This window comes from Phoenix dactylifera, unplaced genomic scaffold, assembly GCF_009389715.1.
Source record: "Phoenix dactylifera cultivar Barhee BC4 unplaced genomic scaffold, palm_55x_up_171113_PBpolish2nd_filt_p 000991F, whole genome shotgun sequence".
Taxonomy (NCBI): domain Eukaryota; kingdom Viridiplantae; phylum Streptophyta; class Magnoliopsida; order Arecales; family Arecaceae; genus Phoenix; species Phoenix dactylifera.
The window spans coordinates 55,932-79,814 of NW_024068346.1; the positions used below are offsets into that span (position 1 = coordinate 55,932).

General features: G+C 45.2%; 1 protein-coding gene across 1 annotated transcript; it reads right to left on the bottom strand.

The window, feature by feature from the left end:
• Positions 1–22,611: 22,611 nt before the first annotated feature.
• On the bottom strand, positions 22,612–23,658 carry LOC103698314 (dof zinc finger protein DOF5.7-like). Its single transcript, XM_008780309.3, has one exon. It carries the CDS (start codon positions 23,656–23,658, stop codon positions 22,612–22,614), a length of 1,047 nt encoding a protein of 348 aa, XP_008778531.3.
• Between the last annotated feature and the right edge of the window lie 225 nt (positions 23,659–23,883).

Here is a 23,883-nt window from a genome sequence, read left to right on the forward strand (position 1 = left end):
GGTCTATAGAGATAGATCTAAAAGGATGCTTGGCCTTTCACAGAAAATGTACATAGAGGAGGTGCTGAAGAGGTTCAGCATGGAAAACTCCAAGAGGGGTCTCTTACCCCTTAGGCATGGAATTCATCTCTCCAAGAAGATGTGCCCCAACACATCTGAAGAGATTCAACGCATGAGCAAGATTCCCTATGCATCGGCAATAGGAAGCCTCATGTATGCCATGCTGTGTACACGACCTGATATAGCTCTTGCTGTGAGTGTCACAAGCAGATATCAGTCGAATCCAGGTGAAGAACACTGGACAGCTGTGAAGAATATTCTTAAGTACTTGAGAAGAACTAAAGATTTATTCTTGGTTTTTGGAGGATCATCAGAGTTAAAGGTAGAAGGGTACACAGATTCAGACTTCATGACTGATGTCGATGACAGGAAGTCAACATCTGGATATGTGTTCTTGTGCAATGGTGGTACGGTAAATTGGAAGAGTTCTAAACAACCGATCATTGCTGATTCTACTATGGAAGCTGAATACATCGCCGCCTCTGAAGCTGCTAAGGAAGGCTTCTGGTTCAAGAAATTCATTGCAGAGTTGGACGTGATGACATCAGATGCCATAACACTCTACTGCGATAATAATGGCGCCATAGCCCTTGCTAAGGAGCCAAGGTCTCATCAGAAGTCTAAGCATATAGAGCGGCGCTTCCATCTCATACACGACTATGTTGAGAAGAAATATGTAAAGGTGCAGAGAGTAGACTCCGCGGATAACGTGGCGGACCCGTTCACTAAGCAGCTGAGTCAGCAAAAGACTGAAGCCCACCTTGAGAAGATGGGCCTAAGATATATGACCAATTGGCTTTAGTGCAAGTGGGAGATTGTTAGATGTATGCCCTAGAAGCCAATTTGGCTGACACATTGTTGATTCTAGGGACATAATTTTGTACTTGACTGTTTATTATTGAATAAATAAAAGGCATCTTTTTCATTCATATTATTTATGTGTCTATGAATCGTCCAAGAAATTAATAAGATGATGATACATATTCTCAAGAGTTGAGAATTTGAGCCATGTATCATTGGTGATTAATTTCTAAAATGCTCCTTATCAATGAATCATCACGAGGACGGTGATCGATCCGATCAGTGCACAGATCACTTACCTTCTGGATGGACGAGACTTGAGTCCACAGTGTAGGGACACTGAAGTGATAGTGCAGGTGCTTGTTAGAGAACAAGGGTACTGAGCGTGACCAAGACAAGAAGTCACTTGGATGTCTATCCACTCGTCAGTGACTTGCTTGATGTTGCAGTAGTGTGACTGGTTCTTTGACCTGCGGTGCTTCGGCTACTCACAGTGAGGTTATTGTAGTTTGACTGCACACATACATGGTCTCTAGCCATATGGGTCCATGCAGTGTAGATTGGCTGCAGTAAGTTCACTGTAGGAGTAGGGTATGCACCTATAAGGAATCTATCGACCTTGATAGAAGAGGAGTGATCCTATGTGATTTATTAGACTGAGTTCTAAGACCTTGGCCAGGGCAGTAATATAAAGTGGAAAAAGAGTTTTCCACTATCGAACTCAAGTCAAATAAATCTTGACATATGACAGACGATGGGATTTGACGAGTTGTCCATAACCTCCGTCCTGTAGGGATCCACGATAGTAGGACTGTATCACACGTTAACTGCACCTAGAGGTTCATCTTTCTATTCTACTGGGTAGCCACTACATGCTGCTAGGTGTCACTGGTGGATGGTGGGACTCATAGGGATTATCTTGATGATCAATAAACCCTAATGAGTTGAGTTGGAATCGTTCCAACCCATTGAAAGGAGTTTTCAATGATATTGTGATAGAGATCATAATATATCTCACTACCAGTCAGAGTAGAACCTATGGGGTCACACACACTAGAAGTATTGACCGATCCGATGGTTGAAAAGTGATTATGAATCACAAGTAATCAATTTGATTGATAAGAAGTTGAAGAAGGAACAAAGGGAATTAATTAATTGGACTTAAAATAAGAGTCCTACTTCAGGTAGGATTCCTAGAGTCCTAATTGGATTAGGACTGGAAATCCTAGTTGGAGTAGGACTGGAATTCCTACTTGGAATAGGATTCCTGCAATCCTAATGAGATTAGGAGTTTTGAATCAAAATTGGATTCCTACTTGGAGTAGGATTCCTAGAGTCCTAATCGGATTAGGACTTCGGATTCAAATAGAGTCCTAATTGGATTAGGACTAAAATTAAATATGTCCTAATTTGGATTAGGGTTTCTTAAGTCACAATTAATTATTAATCTAATGAATCAATAAGACTCCTAATTGGATTAGGATTGAAGAGGTCAATTGAGTCAAAATTGATTTAAGTTCTAATTGGATTAGGACTTACCTAGATTGGATCCTAATTGGTTCACCCTTGGGCTAAGCCTAATTGGATTAGGGCTTGACCACATTAGGGCATTTCAAACCCTACTTAATGTGGATTAGGGTTAACCATGAGGAGGGGAATATGCCCCTCCCTTTTCCATGTGGAGAAGGGAGAAGAGAAAGGCAAGTTGTCATGGAGCTCCTAAATGTTAGGAGCTCCACTCCCTTTAAAAGGAGGACTAGGGCCGGCCCCCAAGGTAGAACCCCTCTCTTCCTCCTCCAAGCCGTGGCCATCCCTCATCCTCCCTTGTTTCAGCCGCAAGCAAGAGAGAAGGCAAAAGAAAGGGTGGCGGCCTCCTTCCCCTCTCTTCCTCCATCCAACGCAGGGAGATAGAAAGAAGGCTGCAGGGGCTTGGATCTTCTTCCTCTTCTTCATCCTTCTTCTTCCTCCTCTCAAGTACAATCAAGGGTTGATTGAAAGAGAGGAGATCAGCCATCAAAAGAAGTCTTTGCAAGGGAGCTAGCACCCCGGGAAGACAAGAAAGCTTTGATCGGTCCTCTGCTTCGTGTGGATACCTGTAGAGGCCGGACGTTTGAACGGCTTCAAACGAACCTTCATCCTAAAACCACGATCATCAATTTGCAGTGATCATCTACCCGCACAAGGTGAAGATCTGATCTTCTAAAGGTTTTAAAAGTATTAATCCTTATCTTAACTACGAACGGTCTAGAAACAGCGTTCATGCGATGAACGTCGATCCCGCTTATGCCGATTCCGCTGCGTTCTGAAATTTTTTTGAAATTTCAGCGGCATGGGCGGGTTCCCAACATGCTGACATAGTCAACTACCTCGTTACTGAACAAATGCCCAGCTCTTGGACCAAACAGGAGAAATTTCGCTTCCTAGCTCATGTGAAGTGGTATTTTTGGGATGAACCATACCTATTTAAATATTGCCCTGATCAGATCATCCGACAGTGTATCCCTGAATACGAACAAAGGAAAGTCCTTTCCTTTTGTCATGACCACGCTTGTGGTGGTCATTTCAGTGGTAAAAAGACGGCTGCAAAGGTTTTGCAGTGCGGATTCTATTGGCCCACACTATTTCATGACTCACACGAGTATTGTAAAGCATGTGACCGATGTCAAAGACTAGAAAAAAATTACAAGAGAAAAATGAGATGCCCCTGAACCCGATCTTAATTGTAGAAATCTTTGATGTTTGGGGTATCGATTTTATGGGTCCTTTTCCTATGTCATTTGGGCACTAGTACATACTCCTAGCTGTTGACTATGTGTCTAAGTGGATTGAGGCTATCGCGTGTAAGACCAATGATCACAAAGTAGTGATCAAGTTTCTTAAGGAGTCTGTCTTTGCTCACTATGGCACCCCTCGTGCTATCATTAGTGATGGGGGGAAACATTTTTGCAATAGAATTTTTAAAGCCCTTGCTAGGAAGTACAACATCACCCACAAGGTCGGTACACCATATCATCCACAAACGAGTGGACAAGTTGAGATTTCCAACAGAGAAATCAAGACCATCCTTGAAAAAACTGTCAACCCATCTCAAAAGGATTGGTCCCTTAGGTTAACAGATGCATTGTGGGCATATCGAACAGCCTACAAAACACCAATTGGAATGTCCCCATATAGAATTGTCTATGGCAAGGGTTGCCATTTACTTGTCGAATTAGAACACAAGGCCTATTGGGCAATCAAACGCCTAAATTTCGATCTCGACAAGGCAGGAGAACATAGAAAGCTACAGCTCGACGAGCTTGAAGAAATTAGGAACGATGCTTACGAGTGTATTAAGAAGTACAAGGATCGCATGAAAGTCATGCATGATAAAATGATTACTCGTAAAGAGTTTCACCAAGGACAAAAAGTTCTTTTATATGATTCTCGATTACATCTATTCCCTGGAAAACTTAAATCTTGCTGGACTGGCCCATACATAGTAGAAAAAGTGCATCCGCATGGTTTGGTAGTAATATGCAATACTAAGGATGGTAGGTCGTTTCAAGTCAATGGATATCGTTTAAAACTATACCTTGAGTATCTGAGTCCAGAAGTCGAGGAGACACTTCTGACCGACCCTGTCTATCATGAATGAATTAGAATTGTCTGGCTGAAGACATAAAACTTAGAGCTCTTGGGAGGCAACCCAACATGTAAATATTTTAAAAAAAAAATCATAAAAAAATATAAATAAATAAATAAATAAATAAGTTTACTAACATGCAGGTTTGGGGATTTTTGGCCCCAATTGTCACTTTACCCACCCATATCAGGTAACTTCTCCTTTGTCCTATTACTGCTTTAAATCTTCTTTAACATTGAGGACAATATTAGATTTAGGTATGGGGGTGAGAATATTTTTGATTTTTTATGCAAAAAAAAATTAATATAGAAATTTAAAAAAAAAGGAGTTCAAATTTTTAATCAAACTCTAATCTTTTTGGCTGTACAAACTAGGAATTGCTTTGACAATAGCTTTGAGTTAAGGAATATGATAGCAGTTCTAGCTTGAGTTTTCGTCCCACCTATCTTCTGCTAACATGATACAAGATGATTTAGCACCAACACGTAAGCACATGAATAGTGGGGTATATATACTTGCAACTAATATGAATACTTTTAATCTTCGAAATAATTTAAAATTATATGTGTGATGAACACCCTAATCAAAAAAAAAAGAAAAAAAAAAGAAAGATAAAATAAAATAAAATTAATGAGTTTATTTTAAGTCTTCTCACTGAGTAACCGGGTCTCTTTTCTGGCAAGCAGCGAGTGTTCACGTAAAAAGATGAGGATGATTGAGATTAAACTCTGAGTGACTAATTTGGCCTTGAAGCCTAGTTAACTTGAGTTATTAAGCCTGTTAGGGTGTCTTTATACCTAGTGCCCTGAGCCATCTGAATCGGAAGTCATTGGCCTAACACTCGCTACATGGGTCAGCTAGAAAGCTTAATAAGGCTAGATATTGCACAAGTCATTCTTCTTAGCATTCAGTCTGATAAATAAAAAAATAAAATAAATAAATAAATATGGGGTGTTCATTACCATGTAACTCTAAAAAGTCTTGAAAATTAGAGTGATCATGTTGGAAGTAAGTGAAAGCCAAGCCACTCATTTATATTATACTATCTTGCACCTCACTACATTCTTGACTTGTTAGCAGATAGATGGGGAGTAATGGAACTTGAGTTAGAGTCTGCTTAAATATGATAGCAATAAGTCTTTATTGTCCTTGCAATTCTAAGTTCATACAATAATACTTGTTCAAATTTTGACTTAAACATTACAAATTCCTGACTAATGAAGTTTGTGGGTAACTTCACTGCAAACCCTGACGAGACAACACTCGTCCACTAGGGTAATCTAGGGGTTTAAAGGCTTGTTGCACGTGCTAAGTGCAATCGTGACTCCCTACGAAAATGGGTACATATATTAGTTTGTGTATTTAGCTTCAATTTAAAAAAAAAAGAAGAAGGAAAAAGTCATAAGTTAGACTACATCTTTTTGTGCCCTCATTTTATCGTTTGCTTGTCAATTGCTGGAGACTAGCAATAAGCTAGTTGGGGGGTATGATGAGAGCACAAAAGTACGACTTACATATCACTAAAATTAGTGTTATTGCTAACGGATAATAATAAATTCACTAGATTAATATTATATTTGGGTTTGACACAGATTATCATAAATTAGAGATAAAATGCACATTGAGTACAAATTTGATTTCAGAAGGATCCCTTCCCGACCCGATGATCCGACCCGGTTGAAGATCGGGTCGGGTCCGAGTCGGAGTTGGGTCCGAATCGGATCCAATTTCTTTGTGCTTTTGGGAAAGAATTTTGGGCAAATCTAATTTGGCCATACCATAACTATGAGGTGCTGGGTGACCCATGACTTAAAAGACTTGCAATTGACCTCCAGTCAGAACAGATGACCCGTGACGAACTAAGTCCGTCCGTCTACAAGCCAAATTTCATATCACACTATTTATTTTATCTATATGATTGATTGGACGGAACTTGGTGTCTCCCAGCTCCCATCTCAGGAGGGCAAAAGACATCCCAGCTCTTCCCGGATCCAAGCATCATGATGCGATCCGATAGAATTTGATCCGTATCTCAAGATTCTTGACTCTTCTTGATTTCTGGAAGGGTGGTTCCGACCTGATTGCAGACACAATTTCCGAAGATCCGTCCATCCGAAGGAGAGGCTCACAAGGAGGGGGTCCCCTCCATCCTGGTCGTCAACGGGTAGGGGCCGGAGATTCCACCCGGGTCCGACGTGGAGCTCCCCCCGGTGGAGTTTCTTGCCGCTGATTTAGCAATAGTTGCAACATCATCTCGATATGGCGTTGCGTGGTATCCATCTTCTCCATCAATTATTGTTGGCTCTGCTGCATAGTTGTTTGATTTCCACGCAAGAACTCCAAGAGATGGTCGGTGGAATCAAGATCGGGTCTCAGGTCCGCCGAGGCCGCGGGTGATCGCGAGCCTTCTTGATGTAGGTCGATGCCCCTTGAAGATGCCGCTTCTTGCTGCTTCGATGTTGTAGAGCGGGTGTTCACCATCTTCCAAGGCCAAGGATTGAACTGCTCTGATACCAAATTGATGCGATCCAATAGAATTTGATCCGTATCTCAAGATTCTTGACTCTTCTTGATTTCTGGAAGGGTAGTTCCGACCTGATTGCAGACATAATTTCTAAAGATCTCAATTTTGGATATGTTGCAGATCTCCGCGTTAGCTTTCCAGCGGTAGGTCGTGGGTCTAGAGAGGACGTCGGGATCTTGAGATATCAGCCTCCGACTGATGACTGTGTAGGAAAGGACGGGCTGATAATCCGACGGGATGGAGTTGTTTGTAGAGGCTGGAAGGGATCAAGGAGGAGAGGAAGAAGAGGGAGAAGGTGGCTGGCCTCTCGGGATAGAGGTGGTGCAGCCGGATGAAGGAGGGGGCGGCGGCCTTGGACGGCGGCCTAGGGAGAGGGGGAAGGCGTCGCAAGAAGAGAAGAGAGAAGGGAAGAGAGCTAGGGCAAAAGCCTTTCAATTAATTTTTGCATGCTGAAATAGGTTCTCACCACATCTATTTATAGGTGGCTACCTGACCCCTTAACTTGACTTGATCTAATTGAATTCAAGAAACAACTAAACCCAAAGCGACTCTAATAAAGGCCAAGTCGGTTAGCCCGAGCAAGGCTATGCTGAAATAAAATTAACATCAAGGACTCAAAAGCAAAAATAACCAAATGATTAAGTCCGAGGCGGTCTAGTGGATCCAACCGCATCACTCCACCACGCTTCCCTTAACCTTGTCCTCAAGATCGAAAGTCAGGAAAACGATCAAGTATCTCAGTCTCAAACTCCCATGTGGCCTGGTCTGCTGCTCTCCCCAGCCACTCCACTAGTATCTGGGTTTCCAGTCGTCCTTCTACTCGTATTCTACGCTTCGCCAGCACTCGAACTGGCTCCACTACCTCGTCCTCCGGTGGCTCATGTATGATTGGGCCGACAGATGTCTTGGGTCCAAGCCGGGCCCTCAGAAGCGACACGTGGAATACCGGATGAACTCTCGATGTAGTCGGCAAGTCCAAGCGATACGCCACGGGTCCAATGCGCTCCAATATCTGAAAGGGCCCGTAGAAGCGATGAGAGAGCTTCTGGTTCGCCATAGGCCGCAGTGTCAAATGTCGATAAAGCTGCACCTTGACGTATACCCAGTCGCCCACCTCGTATACTGGATCTCTGCGCTTCCGATCATGCAGCTGCTTCATCCTGTTCTACGCAGTCGTTATGTAGAACTTTAACCGCCGTAAGGTAGCATCATGGTCTAAGAGCTCAAAATCTGCCTCTGTCCGGTCCGCATGTGACAGTGGATCATAAACTCGCAGCGTCGGTGGTACTTGTCCATACACCGCCTCAAAGGGTGTCATCCCTATGGCTGAGTAGAAAGCGGTGTTGTACGAATACTCGGCCCAAGGTAAATAAGAAAGCCACTCTCGGGGCCGATCACCAATCATACAGTGCAAGTACTGCTCGATGCAGCAGTTTACCACCTCCGTCTGCCCATCGGTCTGAGGGTGGTAAGCCGAGCTCATGGCAAGCTTCGTCCCTTGCTGTTTGAAGTAAGCCTGCCAGAATGTGCTAACAAAAATGCGGTCACGATCAGAAACAATAGTCCGAGGCATACCATGTAATCGAGCAATGTCCCGTATGTAGACCTCTGCCACCCGTCGAGCAGAAAATGGATGTGCGAGCGCCGAAAAGTGGGCATACTTGCTGAGGCGGTCCACAACGACCATGATCACTGAGTACCCTCGAACTAATGGCAGCCCCTCAATGAAGTCCATCGACACATCTTCCCAAACCTGATCAGGAATCGGTAAAGGCTGAAGTAGACCCGCAGGTCGCAGTGAATCCGCCTTCGCCCTTTGGCACACATCGCATTGCTGTACATAAGCTCTGACCGCTGCCTTCATGCCTACCCACGTACAGATCTGGCTCAGCCTCTTGTAAGTCCTGAAAAATTCCTCGTGTCCAGCAAAAGGAGTATCATGAAAGTGCTGGATCAATACCTGCCGCATGGCTGAATCGGTGGGCATGCGGATCAACCCATGGTCCAGAATCAACCCATCTCGGTCCTCCATCTCGGGATGACTGCTCGGGTCTGCTGCCAACTCCCTCTGGATCTGTACTAGGTCCGGATCCCGGCATGTGGCGGTCCTCAAGTCTGAAATAAAAGGAAAAACCGGCGTAGTCAAAGCCGCCAACTCGCCGAACTCGGGTTGGCGCGATAGTGCATCCACCACTCGATTTTCTGCGCCCTTTTTGTACACCATCTCATAGTCATAGCCGAGAAGCTTCAACACCCACCTCTGCTGGGCTGGAGTATGTATGCGCTGCTCAAGAAAAAATGGAAGGCTCTGCTGATCAGTCCGAACGATGAATCGACGGCCGATAAGGTACGGCCTCCACTTTGTGACTGCATGGATGACCACCATCATCTCCCTCTCATATGTGGACAGCGAGCGGGTCCTAGGGGACAACGCCTTGCTCATGAAAGCAATTGGCCATCCCTCCTGCATCAAAACAACACCAATGCCGGCACCGGAAGCATCGCACTCGACTACAAACGGTTTGGCGAAATCGGGTAGCGCCAAAATCGGGGCCGTCGTCATGGCTTCCTTGAGCTTCTCGAATGCTTCCGTCGCTACCTCGGTCCATCTAAACTCGCCCTTTCGCAGCAGCAGGGTCAGTGGCGCGGCGATCTTTCCATATCCCTCCACAAACTGGCGGTAATAACCGGTTAGGCCCAAAAATCCTCGCAGCTCCTTTTGGTTCTTGGGTAGCAGCCACTCGGTCATGCAATGTATCTTTGCTTGGTCCGGCTCCACACCTGTGGCAGAGATGACATGGCCTAGGTACTCGACCTTCGGCTCGGCCCATAGGCACTTGGATCGCTTTACCTTCAATTGATTTCTGCGCAGAATTTTCAGCACTTCCTCCAAGTGCTCTAGGTGCTCCTGCCATGAACGACTGTAAACCAGTATGTCATCGAAGAATACAAGGACATACCGTCGTAGTAATGGTCTGAATATGTCATTCATGAGCCCCTGAAACGTCGCTGGTGCATTGGTGAGGCCGAACGGCATCACCCGGAACTCATAATGGCCATCGTGTGTCCGAAACGCCATCTTGTGCACATCTTCGGGCCTGACACGGATCTGGTGGTATCCGGCACGGAGATCAAGTTTGCTGAAGTAGTCCGCACCAGCAAGCAGATCCAACAGCTACTCTATGACTGGAATCGGATACCGGTCCTTAACGGTGATCGCGTTAAGTGCCCGGTAGTCGACGCAGAATCGCCACGTCCCGTCCTTCTTATGTACCAGCAGCACCGGCAACGAATATGAGCTTCTACTGGGCTGAATGATGCCGCTCTCCAACATCTCTCGTACCATCTTTGAGATCTCCTCCTTCTGAACGTGCGGGTAGCGGTAAGGCCTCACATTCGCCGGTTCTGCTCCCGGTACAATCTCTATGTGATGATCGTGCTCCCTCTCGGGTGGAAGACCATGAGGCTCCTCAAATAAATCTGCGAACCCCTATAAGAGAGCAGCCAAATCAGTAGGTATACTTGCCTCCGTCGTGGTCTCCGTCGACAGAGATAAGAGCTGCATCAAGTAGCTGTGCGCGCCGGGTCCGGGCAAGCCGACTAGGGACTGAAGTGCAGCCCTTGGGCTAGGTCGAATGCCATCCAATCTAACTCGCCGTCCGCTCCGTCTGAAAGTCACCCACATCTCGGCGAAGTCGAATGTAACCGGGCCAAGACTCTGCAGCCAATGCGTACCAAGGACCAAATCAGCTCCTCGTAATGCCAACGGATAGAGATCGAGCTTGAATTGGCTGCCCTGGATCGTCAAAGTGATGCCTCGGCATATGCCCTCCGCCCTCAACGTGGCTCCATCACCCAATGCCACGTCGAAGCCCAATGTCGGCTCTGCTATGAGACCGATCTGTTTGACGAGCCTCTCATCTAAAAAATTGTGGGTGCTGCCCGTATCTATGAGGATACGCACCACACGTCTTTTGATCATGCCGTCCATGCATAGCGTTTTCGGTGTCGCCGATCCGGAGTAGGCATGCAATGAAATCTGAGGTGGCACGTCCTCTTCCTCGACCTCTAAATCTTGGGGCTCGTCCTCAGCAACCTCATCACCATCTTCAGCCACGGCCTCGTCCTCCAATCCGTCGATCAACATCACCGCTCCGATGGGCCGCACACACCGGTGTCCCGGTGTAAATTTCTCGTCGCAGCGAAAACATAGGCCTTTTGCTCGACGTTCCTCCACTTGTGCTGGTGTCAAGATCCTCCCGGGTGGACGCTCAACCCTCTTGACATCACCTGACAAGCGAAGAGGGGTCCTCGGCCCTGTGTTGGCTGCTGCAGCCGTCGGTGCTCTCGGCTGGCCGATGGAGCCCCCTGCGGTTTGGCCGGCCCGGGGCTTGGTCCAGCTACCCCGTGCCGCTGATCGAGTGGTCTTGATCTTCTCTTCCACCATCAGGGCCAAGGCAAAGGCATCCTCCAGAGATTGTGGCCGCAAAGTCCTCACCTCGGCTTGAATGTCGACACGAAGTCCTCCGAGGTATACGCTTTTCAGTGCGGAGTCGCTCCACCCCACCACTCGGTTGCTGATCCTCTCAAACTCCTCTTGAAAGGCTCTAATAGTAGTCTTTTGGGTGACCCTTGATAGCATAGACTGGAAGTCATCGTACTCGGTAGGGCCGAAACGCCGACAAATTGCTGCAGAAAAATCCTCCCAACCGTTGAAAGGTTGGGCTCGATCGGCGGTTTGAAACCATCGCAGGGCGGTCTCTTCTAGGTGAAAAGATGAGATCAATACCTTTTGGTCCTCCGCTGTGCCATGGTAGTGAAAGAACCGCTCAGCTCGATACACCCAATCGAGAGGATCGCCATCTTTAAACTTGAGAAATTTCAGCCTAAGAGTCAGTCCGCGATTTCCTCCCTCCCGATCTCCATTACGGTCCCGATCTCGTTCATATCCTCGGCGTGGGTACTCCCCCACATGCTGGTTTCTCATCTGAAAATTTTGGATGGGATCATCCTCCATATCCGACCTGTCGTCGATGCCAATCGGGCTCATCCCCCCAGCCCTAGCGCGTGCGCCAATCGGTATGAGCTCGGGTCGAGGTCTAGGTCGATCTTCTCCTTGGTCCAGCCGCATCTCCTCTGGTGGGTTGGGAAGGAGAGGCTCACGAGGAGGGGGTCCCCTCCATCCTGGTCGTCCACGAGTAGAGGCCGGAGATTCCACCCGGGTCCGACGCGGAGCTCCCCCCGGTGGAGTTTCTTGCCGCTGATTTAGCAATAGTTGCAACATCATCTCGATATGGCATTGCGTGGTATCCATCTTCTCCATCAATTGTTGTTGGCTCTGCTGCATAGTTGTTTGATTCCCACGCAAGAACTCTAAGAGACGGTCGGTGGAATCAAGATCGGGTCTCAGGTCCGCCGAGGCCGCGGGTGATCGCGAGCCTTCTTGATGTGGGTCGACGCCCCTTGAAGATGCCGCTTCTTGCTTCTTCGATGTTGTAGAGCGGGTGTTCACCATCTTCCAAGGCCAAGGATTGAACTGCTCTGATACCAAATTGATGTGATCCGATAGAATTTGATCCGTATCTCAAGATTCTTGACTCTTCTTGATTTCTGGAAGGGTAGTTCCGACCTGATTGCAGACATAATTTCCAAAGATCCGTCCATCAGATCGATCTCAATTTTGGATATGTTGTAGATCTCCGCGTTAGCTTTCCAGCGGTAAGTTGTGGGTCTGGAGAGAACATCGGAATCTTGAGATATCAGCCTCCGACTGATGACTGCGTAGGGAAGGACGGGCTGATAATCCGACGGGATGGAGTTGTTTGTAGAGGCTGGAAGGGATCAAGGAGGAGAGAAAGAAGAGGGGAAGGTGGCTGGCCTCTCGGGACAGAGGTGGTGCAGCCGGATGAAGGAGGGGGCGGCGGCCTTGGACGGCGGCCTAGGGAGAGGGGGAAGGCGTCGCAAGAAGAGAAGAGAGAAGGAAAGAGAGCTAGGGCAAAAGCCTTTCAATTAATTTTTGCATGCTGAAATAGGTGCTCACCACATCTATTTTTAGGTGGCTACCTGACCCCTTAACTTGACTTGATCTAATTGAATTCAAGAAACAACTAAACCCAAAGCGACTCTAATAAAGGCCAAATCGGCTAGCCCGAGCAAGGCTATGCTGAAATAAAATTAACATCAAGGACTCAAAAGCAAAAATAACCAAATGATTAAGTCTGAGGCGGTCTAGTAGATCCAACCACATCACATCATCCCACGATTAGCCCCTGCTCCGCATTCTTCTCCCAGCAGCCATCCACGAAGCTTCCGCACGTGATCCAGCTCCTTCCATCCGACGCAGATCCACGTCTTCTTCCTCCCGTCGATCACGTTCCCAGCCGGCCGTGATCAGCGATCCAGCCTCCTCCCAGCGCCCGGATCTCTTCCGTGATCGGCTCCTCACAGCAGCATCTCCTCCGCCTCAGCCCGCATCTCCTTCCTTCCGCGATCGCACCAGCCTGACCCGAAGAAGCAAGGCCACGTCCTCCTCACAGCCGTGGCATCCATCCCAGCTCCTTCCACATCCTTCGCAATCCACCCAGTCGTCCGCATCCGTGATCCAAGCAACCTAGACGATCGCCTCCTCCCAGCGATCCCGCGTCCGTTACCTCCTCCCAGCGTTTTCAGCCTCTTCCGTTGTGGATGACGCATCCAGATCCGCCCCACAGATCACGCTCGCCCGTTTCTCCTCCTCTCCATGCTGTGGCGTCTATAAATAGGGGAGAACGAAAGGAGGAGAGGCGCGCTAGAGGTGGTGGCTGACGGGTCCAAGGAGGAGAAGGTGTGCTCGGCGGGTTCAAAAGAAAAACAGAGGAGGAGCTTGATAAGTGCTAAATAATGCATAAATTAACCTTTTATTCATAGCACTTATCATTATTTTAATTCGCATATTTCGTAAATTTAACCATAAAATATGTGTTACCATCATCATTGCATTTTAATAATTATCAGAGGTAATTCGAGTTGATTTAATGGTTGAGTCTAATGGATGCAGGTCAAGTCGAATTGATTTAGGATGATTTCTGAACCCAAATCGCATGCACCCCGCAAATCAAGACCCTCTGATTCAGTCACCTAATTTTCTTTCCACTAGTTTCAACTCTTTCTCCACATGATCCAATTTTAATCTCAAAAACAATAAAATTCCTTCAATTATTTGTTTCTCAAATCTCAAAGCATACCATCTAGTTGCACGGATCCTAAAGCCATTTCCCAACTCTTCCACTCCTCACATCTCGCTCTTCCTCCCCGAGCACCATGTAAGAGCTTTTCTTCCGGATATCATGTCTGCATTTCCACGTCATTCCTCCCGTCCAGATAGACTCCATCGCCCATGAAATCCTACCCGTCCCAGCTCCCCTGTTCTAACTTAATCCATCCCAGCATCCTTATCTTTCTCCACGGCCGAATCCAATCTTCATCTTCATCTCCCCACTCCGTGGATCACGCCCAGCTCATCTTCTCCGCGTCCGCGATTCATTCGTCCGCTTCTTCCCAGATTTTTTATTCCCTTCCGCATTGTTCTCCCAGCAAAGCATTATCTTCCCGTTCCCAGCTGAAGGATCATCTCCCCTGTTCCCAACCGAATCAAGTTCATCCTCCCGTGATCCACTCATCTCCCAGCTTCATCTCTTCCGAATCCCTCGCGCCTGTGCCCATCTTCTCCGTGATTCCTTGCTTCTGGATTCCTCCTATCCGCGTGTCTTCCCTCTTCCGAACCAAACCATCTCTCAGCCGAGAACAGCATCCCAACGTCCCATGTTCTTCTCCCACGTATTCCTCTTCTTCCGCCAGATCCCCAAACCTCCTAGCATTCAGATTAACAGCTTAGCATCCATCCAATAGATTCATCTTTATCTCATCCTTCATCCGCATGAAGCCAGCTTCATCCCCTCCATGGATAAGCCCCAACCATCAAAGATTCATCCTCTTCCCCTGTTTCGGAAACAGAACAGAGTTTATCCTCCTTCCGCATCCGAGATTTTCTCCGCATCCTCCCAGCAGATGCAGCTCATCACGGATCAAAACAACAGCTTATCACAAATCCTTATCCCAGCATTCAACCGCATCCGTGATCAGCTTCTTCCAGATTCTTCACGTTCGTGAATCACAGCCAGCCACCATCCGTGATTCAAGGTTTCTTCCCTCCACGGATGAGTTCATCTTCCTTCCCTCCACGTCTGCAGCCTCTCTCCCATTCGCGATCAGCCTTTATCGACCACAGATCATCCCAATCTTCTCCTGGATAACCTCCAATCCCAGCAACTTCCTGCGTCTTTTCCGTGATTCATCCTCATCTCCTCTCAACCGGGAATGGAGAGAGAGGTAGGCAACCAATAAAAGGGGTCAGGCGAGGCATTCTTCTAAACCATCCTCTTCCGTTCCATTCTTCTTCCCCCATCAAGCTTGGAGTAAGCCGAATCCCATGAAGTCAAGAGAGATTATTTTTGGGTATTCTGGGAATGATTTCTCAAAAGAGCTGAGAGGGAGCCGTTTTTAGTAGAAGCTACACCGGAAGGAGACGTCGAAGAGATGGAGGTAGTCATGATGGGAGCCCGCTGCTGTGCCACTGTTGCTGTCGCCCACGACTCCATGGAAGGCTGATCTCCTCTCTGGGGCCGAATGCAGCTCTAACAAAGGAACACGGATTTTATGTATTTAATTTTATATTCTTGGAGTTGTATGAACTTATTGTCTTTAATGAATATTTTATTTCATCGCATATTTAATTTCTGTGATTTTAAATATGATGTTTATACAACTGTTCTTAATGATCACTAAGTTAATAGAAGATCACCCATGCTTAGGAAAGATGCAGTGTCCTGCCACATTAATTTAGGGTAAACATTTCATGCCGACCGAAGATAGATGTTCCTAAATTACTTATGTGAGATTTTTATTTGAATGCTTATTAGGCTTGTAGCCAATTTGCATGTTAATCCAAAAATAGATTAAAATACAAATAATCCTTGTTCCGATGTTAATGGTGAATTTCTTGCCCTAGGTTCCCTCAGACTGATATCATTTTAATTGCATTTTTTTATTAAATTCTTTAGTTTAATAGTCTTCACAAACTCTTCCTTTTAAATATTTTTTATTTTTTTAAAGAAAAACAACTGTATCCCAATCCCTGTGGATCGATACCCGTAATCACTATCCTACCAGATACGTGCTATTGCGTGGTCTTTAAAGTTGACTATCAGAGCTCTGTTTTGGGAAAGAAGAAAGAAAAAAAAAAAGGGGAAATGAGTATTTTATGTTCCACCGTGAGAGAGAGAGAGGGAAAAGAGAAGTAATTTAATTTTTTTTTTTTTTTTTATTTGCAAAATAGAAGGAGTATTAGGCCTCTAATCTTCATTTTTATTTGTAATCAGTTTGTCCTTTTATGCAATCCATTATTGTCATTTTCTTTCATGCAATCCATGTTCCAAGTTCAAGTTAATTTCTATTTATTTTATGCAATCTTTTATTTTTTTTCTTTGATGCAATATATTTAAATCTTCTCTCATGCAATCTATATTCCAGTCTGCAATTTTTCTAGCATTGTTTTCATCCATTTTATGCCAAAGCTTTTCTTTGATTAGTGCAATATATAAATGCCTTTCGAATTTAAATACATGTCTGTTTGTCAATTTCAAGTAAAAAATATTCTCCGGTAGACCAGAGAATCTGTCAACATCCTCAAAATAATATTTTTCTTTTATCATTCAAAAATCGATTTCGAATCCGGATGAACGTTTTAATTTTTATGCAACTTCAATCGCCTTCCTGTGGATCGACCTCTTACGACCACTATTCTTCAAGTAGAACATGTACGAGTAAAATTAATTTAAACTTTGTTTGTTGGTTCTAACAACGATCTGTTTAGCATATTTTTAGGTAAACAGGAATCGGCACAACAACTTATTATCATTTTAACAAAAACTCTGATACCAGAATCCCAACACAAATAGCCTATGGCCACGTAACCTAATGGCATGGGTTGCACAAGGTGCCAAAATCCACTATATTTATCCACCGATGGCAGCCGGTGTTGCACAAAAGTGACAAATCCACTATTTATCCACCGATGGCAGCCGGTGTTGCACAAAAGTGCCAAAATCCACTATATTTATCCACCGATGGCAGCCGGTATCCAAATCCACTGTTATAATTACCGGTGGCGTGGTGTCGAAATCGGTTCCTCACAGATTACAAGTCGACAGGTCCAACGTATAATCCCCATTGGCGGGGCCAGAACAAAACAGAACAGATCATAGCCATGCTGAGAATGCATATATATAAAAAATAGATTTCATAAATTGCCCGGTCATAGTTTACGGATTTCAAAGCATAAGACCCATTTTACTAAATACAAAACATATTTCAAAATTTAATCCACTAATAATTATTTTACCAAATAATTTAGAAAAATGCACTTTGAAGCATTAAGTTACTTACCTCTTCTCGCTTAACCCCTACTTCAGATAGGCGGATTAAGTTCACCTGTTTAAATTTAATTAATTTCTTGTTAATTTTAGAGCTAAACAAAATCCAGAAATAATACTACTGGGCATGGCCCAACAGGGTCCAGAGTTGGTCCATAATGAACATGGCCTGATAGGGCCCACATCGAACACGGCCCAATGGGCCCGCATAGACCCGGCCTAATAGGGCCCCCAAGGTTGGCCTCTAATTAGTTCATTTATGAAATAAAAATTCATTTCAGGGACCAATATCTAATTACATAGCACTATTCCGTAATAAAAATCAAGAAAAAGGACCAAATAAATATAGTTGGGGACCTTTATGTAATAAATCTTTCTTATAGGGATCAAATACAAATTGCAGAAGGCTCTTTTGTGAAATAATATACTGTCCACGGCTTCACTGCAAAATTTTATTTATTGCCCAAACGGGTTCGGATTTCGAATTTCGGATTTGAATTGGGTTTCGGGTTTCGGGTCTGAACTGAGTTTCGGATTTCAGATTTCGGATTCAGATTTTGGATTTCGAATTTTCGGATTTTGGATTTGAACTGGGCCCAAATAGGGCCCACAAGGGTACGGCCCAAATAGGGCCCAACTGGGGGCCATGGTGAGTAGGGCCTAATGGGCCCATCGTACCGCTCACGGCCCACAATGGGCCTTCTTCCTCACCGAACTCCCCATGGGCAGGGGAGGTGGGAACCGGGAGAAGGGAGAGGGTCGACTGGGCGGCCGGAGGCCATCCCTCGGTCGACGGTCAGCCGGCTGCAGTGGCAGCCGGCAGTTGCAGTGGTGACTGACAGGGAGGAAGAGACCGAGAGTGGTCTTTGTTTGGGGCCAAAACAAAGGAAGAAAAGCCATGCTTGATTCGACTAGATCGAAGAGCAAAAAGGGTATAGGGCTTACTAGCGAGTGGCGGAGAGGTAGATCCTGGCCACGGTTGCTCGATCCGGTGGACAAGCGGCGGTGGTAGCAGTGCTCGGAACCGAGAGGATGGATCTCGAAACAGGGGAAGGCTGTGATAGAAATCCAGACGGCGCTCGGTCACTCGGGAGGTAAAAATAGAGGAAGGAGAGGAAGAAAAGGGAGCTCGGTGGTGATCTGGAGGAGGGGAAAGGGCTTTATAGCCCTAGGGCAATGGCTCTCTGCCACGTAAATCACGGCGGTCGAGCGAAATTCGTGGCCGAATTAGTCGCGGATTAGCTGGAGGGGGGTGCCGCGGGATGCCTGCGATGCCTCGCCTCGATCGCCCCTAGAGGAGTCGGAGAGGATTGTGTTTGCGATCCTCTATTCCGGCTCTTCCCAAAAAGAACGAGACTGAAGTCGGCTGGGGCTGCCGACTTCAGCCCGTATCTCACACTTTGTTAGGGCTCCAGCAGATTTTTGGTCATAAAAAGACAAAGTATGTACTTGTTATATTTTATTATGGGTATTTTGGTCAAAAAATAGCTTTCCGACAAAGCCTAAAATAGCGTTTTCGGAAAGCTCCAAAATGAAGCTTCTTCTAAAAAGCTGTTTTTAGCTTTCTGGAAAAGCAAAAAACAGCTTTCCAAAATTTTTACTAAACATCCTTTTTTATCCAAAAGTGCTTTTGGAGGGCTAAAAATGTTTTTTGGCCCTCCAAAAACTCCCCCAAATGGAGCCTTAAATATTTTGTGATCATCAAAACTAATCCTCCGAGTCAACAACTTTCTACTATAACCAGCGCTATATCCTTTTAGCATAGCCCAATGCTATACCTTCTTATCCACCTTTGAATGACGTTGTGATGGTGGCAAATGTCTTTGAAGATGAAGACATGTAGATTCATGCTACTCTTCATTCTCCCTTCGATCTCTATCATCACCTTCTAGCTGAACAAATATTGATGGCATACCTACGCACATCAACCCTGTTGTTATGCAAGACTCTGCAGTTTTTCCACTGGCCAATAGAGTCCCTTAGGATCTCAAGTTTTCTTGCACTCGTCTAGATAGGATAGAAAAATGCCAACATATCTTCAAATCGATTATGGATTTCTTTCCATAAAATTTATCAATTAGTTTCTATTACACTTTATTGTGATATATGATACTTATTTAAACATTTTAATAAATATATATTCTTAATCCAACTAGAGGTGTGGAGGCTATGTACTAGGTTGTTAGCTTACTCTTCTTTTTTTGCCTTTTTACTGGATACTGATGATTAGCTTAGAAGGGATTATAGGCCGACCGCTGAAGGAGTATGGTTTAGCAAGCTATCTCTCAATGAATAAATACATATTGAAAATTTATTGCGTAATTTTGGAAGAAAAGACTGTTTAATTTAGATTTTCTGGATGCTCTGTCATCTACCATTTCCTACCTTGATGTATATCTCTTTGTAAATTGAGCAATTCAGGTAGACATTGTATATCCTATGGGCTAAACTCTATAGGATGTGTGGCCATCCATCATATGCTCTGCTCATGGTCGAGATATTGATTCCTCCACACAACAATTTGCTGGTGGGTCACGGCGTAATTAATGCATTAGAGGAAGGTACAAGTATCATGGTTGGTGTTATCACCTACTCAATTATTATAAGAGAGGAAAGAAATTTCTCTCTTATCGTAGCAACCATAAATTTATCTTCATCATAATTACCGCATTCATATCCTATAGTCATTCTTACCAGAGATTTTATCTTAAAAACTGAACCTAAATTAAAATATTTAATAAATCAAATACTAGTGACATGTTAGTGTCGGCCACAATTTTAAGTAGATGGGACCTAATATAATATGCTATTTTTTGCTGGACTTCAACATTCGCGTCAGCCTTCCATCCACCCCCAAGGCAATAATTTGCCTTGTCTGCTATAATATTCCCTTCGTTTATGCAGAGTCATGCAAACATGAGTGCATGTTACCCAATTACTGTGCTTGTGCGAAACGGTCAGCTAGCAGAGCATCCTTTTGTGATTTCAAACATTAAGCGAAGCAATTTTTCTAGAACTAGCCATCGCCGCCCATGGATGCTATCTCAGCAGCGATATCATATGTTTCCATGGAGAATGAAATGCATATATATACAAAGCATATGGAATCAGAGGTGTGTCAAGAAGTGTCACTTACACCATAATAAAGCTACAGTTTGAAGATGAAAATTACATGTCTCACCTTGAAATAGATGACCACAAGCTGGCTCCGTGCCTCACAGTATCCAACGAGGCATTCTTTGGTGCGTATTCCGCTAAACTAACTATGACAGCTTGGCAACGTCGCACTTAAATGCTAGGATATCTGCAGTTATGTTTGTGAGATGACCACTCAAGAAAAAAAAAAGGAAATTAAATGTACTGGGGCGTCCAGTATAGTAACTAACAAGTCGAAGGCTAGTGTATGGAATGACCACTCAAGAAAATAAAACAAAGTCAGATTTACTGGGGCGTCCAGTATAGTAACTAACAAGTCGGAAGGCTAGTGTATATAATGAATTATCGTCTGCAGATGAAAGTGGATTAACATGGGAAAACAATGAACTCGATTTCATCCTATACAAAGACTTATTCACGTATATATTTCCCACCTCTCATGAGTATCGACGTTAGGGAAAGGAAGCCTAGGTTGGTGACTACGGCCTCTCTTTAAAATGGAATCTCTACTTGGGAGAGAGAGTCTTGGCGCATACTATAGAGAGGTGTTATTGCACTTTATAACAGTACTGCACACAACGCAGGGGATGTAGGGCAAAGATGAGGATATGGGCTCTCTGAGTTCAGAGTACCATCCTCCAATAGTACAGCACCACCAACAACAAAAAAAAAAGGTATGGGGCACTGCCTGTCCATGTAGAGAGACAATGTGTCAGCAAACAAGTACTATATGTTTCAACTCTTTTCGGTCTTCTATCTCGATTAAAAGAGAAGTATTATATATGATCAGCATTTCTTTTTGGTTAGCAAGATTTTCATAAAATGACAATGATAAAATGTCGACCGATCATAGTGTCATCATATGGCTGTCTGTAGCCCAAAACTTTCAGGTATTTAAGGTAGATATATCACCAAAAATAGGGAAGCATAGAATGGAAGCATGAATGAGATTTTTCCAATTAACTTTCACCGAAGACAATCGCATGTTGCGGTCCTCATGTAGAGGCAAAATATTCCAAGCTGAGCAATAAGGTAAAAAAAGAGAACCATTTTTCTTGAAGCAAGATGATAAAGCTCATTGTTATGAGAGAGTCATTTCTAGGAGTGAAAGGATAGCAAGAAGAGAGAAGCAATCTTCTGTCTACTACCACATGACTCGGCTCCCTCTCCGAGACCAAAAGATAGAAGGAAACGCTCCTAACAATGAAAGGAAGCCAAAGATGCCACCACCCCCGCTCTCTCTCTCTCTCTCTCTACTCGGGTCTTTTCTGAAACAACAGATCGTGCTACGCTGCAACTAATTATTTTGGAAAGCCCTACCCAGGAATGATGTTAGAATGGGAGAGTGTATAATAGGTTCCTGCAGAGCTACTGTTTTATTTATTTTATTCTACAAAGCTTGAGACGGAAAGGAGTCAGAGCGAACCTATAATAAATCGAGATTCAATTTAATAACTGCCTCAAACCCATATAAACATGACAAAAGAAAACGGATGACAAAACTACTAAAAATGGAAGAAGCAAGTGATTTCAGTTCAATTCCCATCACTTGTGCTAAGTTAAAGAGAATTCGAACCTAAGAGAATACAACTAAGCATATATAAAAACCGATAGCTGTTGTCAGAACATAGAAGAGCGACATCGTTATCCAACTATTATCTGCCTTTTATCACGATGAGATAGTTATGCAGCAATACAAAAAGATAACAAGATAAAAGATCAGATGGAATGAAAGACATTCAAAGTGAGTGTTTATGTGTGTGTGAGAGAGAGAGAGAACAAAAGGATCAAGAGAACAAGAGAGAAACTTCAGAAGACATTGAACACCCATCAGTCACCCTCTATAAGAAAACATTCCATCTTCCGCGCCTCCCTAGAATGCTTTAGCTGCAAACTAAAAAGACCAAGAACCAGAAAGAACAAGAAAATAGGATTACATTGGAAACATACTTGCTTCCCGTTTGACCGTTTCTTTCCTAAGGCAAAGTCGTAAACTGTGGCATGTCGTTCCAAGCTGGGATTCCACTCCAATTGCTTGAGTTGTTGTTGCCGCTGCTGCTAGTGTTGTTGTTGTTGTAGGAATTGGTGGTGGCGGAGGCAGGCATCGTGTAGGAACTCTCAAGAAACCGTGCTGTGGTTTCAGTATTGCCGATGCAGCCCTTTCTCGACCCACTGCCTCCACAATCCTGAGCTCCCGCGCTGTCTGGCACCTGAAAGGAGATGTGCTCTGACTGCTTCTCCAGAAGAGGGGTTGGGAGAGCAGACAAAGTGCTCTCCTTATGGGCCTCCACTCCAAAGAACATAGCCAGCCTCTGCTGCTGAAGCTTCCAGTGAAGGTCTTGGTTTATAGAGCTCAAGGATTCAATGGAAGAAGCAATGCTACCGTGGGTATTGCTGCTCACTATCGAGGAAGGGGCGCCACCCATCTCGCCGTAGAACCCAACGGAAGATATTGGGTAATTGAATCCGACCATAGAAGAAGTCGTCGGGACGGCCGGAGATGAATTAGCTGTGGCGGAGGAGAAGTCCGCCAAGGAGAAGAATTGGTTGTTGTTGCTGCTAAAGACCCCAGAAGTGGTGGGAAGTTGCAGCCTTGAGAAGGGGAGCACGCCTAGCTGGAAGTCGACTGCAGGCTGGGAAGGCCCAGTGAGGAATTTTAGGCCGCAGCCCTGTTCGGGGATCCCGGCGGTGATGGGGTCGGCGGGATCGAGGGGGAGGCGGGTTGAGGCAGAGGATTTGGATTTCTTGTTCTTGCGGCAGCCACCGCCGACAGGCACGTTGCGGAGGGCGCCGCCTTTGGTCCAGTAACGGCGGCAGGTCTTGCAGAAGTGCCTTGGCTGGGTGAGGCTGTAGTTGTTGTAGTAGCAGAATTTGGTATTGGGGGAGTCGCACCGCGGGCACTTGAGGCCTTGCTCCGGCGGGCGCAGAGGGATGGTGGTGGTGGTGGTGGTTGTGGTGGTGGTGGTGGTGGTTGTCTTGCGCCCTCCTGAGGTCTGAAAATCATCGGCTGCTGGGGACACCATTATTTCCTGATCAATTTCACTTGTACTTGGTGATGGGAGTTGGGGGAGATGGGAAGAGGCCGTTGATGCGGTTTTGTAGGAGCGAGGTGAAGTGGGCATTGGATGGTTCCTTTAGTTTTCCTGCGAAGGAGGCAAGGAGGGAGCCCTATTCAATGCTTTCATGCATGGGATTGAGAGGTAAAGGGACGTTTGATTGATGCTTGTGATTGCCATCAAGTGGGAGGA

Coding starts and splice junctions, on each gene's coding strand:
- LOC103698314 (XM_008780309.3), bottom strand. CDS start 23,658: ATGGTGTCCCCAGCAGCCGATGATTTTCAGACCTCAGGAGGGCGCAAG.